The 2,763-nt window shown below is 56.5% G+C and overlaps 1 protein-coding gene across 1 annotated transcript in view; it reads left to right on the forward strand.

The window, feature by feature from the left end:
• The first annotated feature begins 482 nt into the window (after window positions 1-482).
• Window positions 483-2,763, forward strand: part of CNN1 (calponin 1) — a 12,509-nt gene continuing 10,228 nt past the window's right edge. Inside the window, exons 1-2 of the mRNA XM_015407530.1 lie at window positions 483-604; window positions 1,784-1,850. Coding sequence (XP_015263016.1) covers window positions 570-604; window positions 1,784-1,850 — 102 coding nt within the window. The 5' untranslated portion in view covers window positions 483-569. The remainder of the gene's footprint in view (window positions 605-1,783; window positions 1,851-2,763) is intronic.

Here is a 2,763-nt window from a genome sequence, read left to right on the forward strand (position 1 = left end):
GCATCAGAGGACAACGTTTATTGCACAGTAAGTGAATTTGCATGCTATGGGTTGGATCCAGCCCAAGGACTTTGTGTGTCGGGTTGCCAACCTCCAGATAATGGCTAGAGATCTCTTGCTATTAGAACTGACCTCCAGGCGATCGATATGAGTTCACCTGGCCGCTTTGGAAGGTGGCCTCTAATGGCATTTATACCCTGTTTAAGCCCCTCCCTTCCCCCAAGCCCCGCCCTCCTCAGGCTCCACCCCCCAATTCTCAGGAGCCAGTTTGGTGTCGTGGTTAGGAGCGCTGACTCTAATCTGGGAGAACCGGGTTTGATTCCCCACTCTTCCTCCACATGCAGCCAGCTGGGTGACCCTGGGTCAGTCACAAGTTCTCTCAGAGCTGTTCTCTCCAGGGCAGTTCTCAAGAGAGCTCGCTCAGCCCCACCTACCTCACAGCCTGCACCCAGTTCCAAAATGTCCTTTGTTCCCCCCCACAGCTGGCGCAGAAGTACGACCCCCAGCGGGAGCAGGAGCTGCGGCAGTGGATCGAGGAGACGACTGGGAAGCGCATCGGAGAAAGCTTCATGGAGAGCTTGAAGGACGGAGTCATCCTCTGCGAGTAAGGAGCCCGGCCTGCTCTGGTCCCCGGGAGGCGGTGGGGCAAAGGAACTAGCCGAGGCCCTGGCCTGGCACCCAGCGAGACGTTGCAGGGTTGCCGGCCTGGCCGTGGGGCCGGGAGAGCTCCCGCTGTCACCACTGATGACGTCCAGACCAGACAGAGACCAGAGTCCCCCGGGAGAAAACATGGGCCGTTCCGGGGTGTAGACCTGCTCAGGCCCCTCCCCTCTCCAAACCCCGCCTTCTCCAGGTTCCACCCCCAAATCTCCAGGAATTTCCCAACTCCAAGCGGGCGACCCTGCAGCTGGGTGCTTTCTGAAGAGGATGAGGCTGCATCTTGACGCCCTGCATTCTCTCTCTGGCCAGGGCAAACCCGCCTGAGGAAGGGAGAAGCTCGGGGGGGGTGCCCTTTCCCAAGGCCCACAGCTCACGTGGCAGGACCTCCACAGGGTGCCATGCATGAGGAGGAGGAGGAGGAGCATGATGCTAGAGGGAACATAGATTTTCAGGGACCTCCTGCTGGACCTCCTGATGGCAGCTGGTGTTTTTGGCCAGTGTGTGACTCAGAGTGTTGGACTGGAGGGGCCATTGGCCTGATCCAACATTGGCTTCTGTGATGTTCTTATGTCTGGGGCGGTGAAGCTCTGTCTTCTTGGTGCTGGGGGGGGGGACAGTGGGAGGGCTTCTGAAGTTCTGGCCCTGCCAGTAGACCTCCAGATATCACACATTTTTTGCCTTCGCTCAGGAAGGAGGGCTCCAGAGCAAACTAATTTATGCAGTAGCCAAATCTCTCGCTCACAACTTTAATGCCAGTGGTTCACCAAGTAGAATTTTTGCTCACAGGACTCCACAGCTTAGAGGGAGCATTGGAGCCCTATTTCCTGAGCTAAGACAAAAATATGTGAGCCGGAGGCTAAAAAACTGTGAGCTAGCTCACACTACCTCAGCTTAGAGGGGACAATGCTGTAGCTGTACTCCATGAGCAGCCATTCCACCTTCAGAGCATGTGCCACTCTTAAGGCAAGGTATAAATGCAGGAAACAAACAAATCATGCAAGAATACAGGCCGGAAAAGCTACACCTTCTGTAGGAAAGCGTGACATGGGAAACTATTTGCCGGTACGGTGCACAGCCCAAGATACTTGGGAATAAACTTTCCGCCCTGTTTCTGTTGTTTCAGACTCATCAACAAACTCCAGCCCGGATCTGTGCGGAAGGTGAATGAGTCCACCCAGAACTGGCACCAGGTGAACAAGCATTCTCCCCACTCAGCCCCAGCGGTTGGCCTCTCTCGACACCAAGGCCCCCTCTGAGCTGTGGAGTCCTGTGAACAAAAATCCTACCTTGTGAGCTCCTGGCATTAGAGTTGTGTGAGCGAGGGATTTGGCGGCTGCATAGATTAGTTTGCTCTGGAGCCCTCCTTTCTGAGCTGAGACACAAACTGTGAGCTGGCTCACACTGACTCAGCTCAGAGGGAGCACTGCTAGACACTGACTGTGATGAGCGGACCACAGTGGCCAGCTTTGGGTTGGGAAATACCTGGAGATTTGAGGTCTGGGGAGGGTGGGGTTGTGGCTCAGTGGCAGAGCCTCTGAAGGACCAGGCAGGAGGTGATGGGAAAGACCTCCACCTGAGACCCTGGAGAGCTGTAAAGAGGGGCTGTGGCTCAGTGGAAGAGCCTCTGCTTGGCATGCGGAAGGTCCCAGCTTCAATCCCCAGCGGCATCTCCAGTTAAAAAGGGACCAGGGAGGAGGTGATGGGAAAGACCTCCGCGTGAGACCCTGGAGAGCTGTGAAGAGGGGCCGTGGCTCAGTGGCAGAGCATCTGCTTGGCATGCGGAAGGTCCCAGCTTCAATCCCCAGCGGCATCTCCAGTTAAAAAGGGACCAGGGAGGAGGTGATGGGAAAGACCTCCGCGTGAGACCCTGGAGAGCTGTAAAGAGGGGCTGTGGCTCAGTGGAAGAGCCTCTGCTTGGCATGCAGAAGGTCCCAGGTTCAATCCCCAGCGGCATCTCCAGTTGAAAGGACCAGGGAGGAGGTGATGGGAAAGGCCTCTGCCTGAGACCCTGGAGTACTGTGAAGAGGGGCCGTGGCTCAGTGGAAGAGCCTCTGCTTGGCATGCGGAAGGTCCCAGCTTCAATCCCCAGCGGCATCTCCAGTT

Source organism: Gekko japonicus, unplaced genomic scaffold, assembly GCF_001447785.1.
Source record: "Gekko japonicus isolate JY-2015 unplaced genomic scaffold, Gekko_japonicus_V1.1 scaffold3291, whole genome shotgun sequence".
NCBI lineage: Eukaryota > Metazoa > Chordata > Lepidosauria > Squamata > Gekkonidae > Gekko > Gekko japonicus.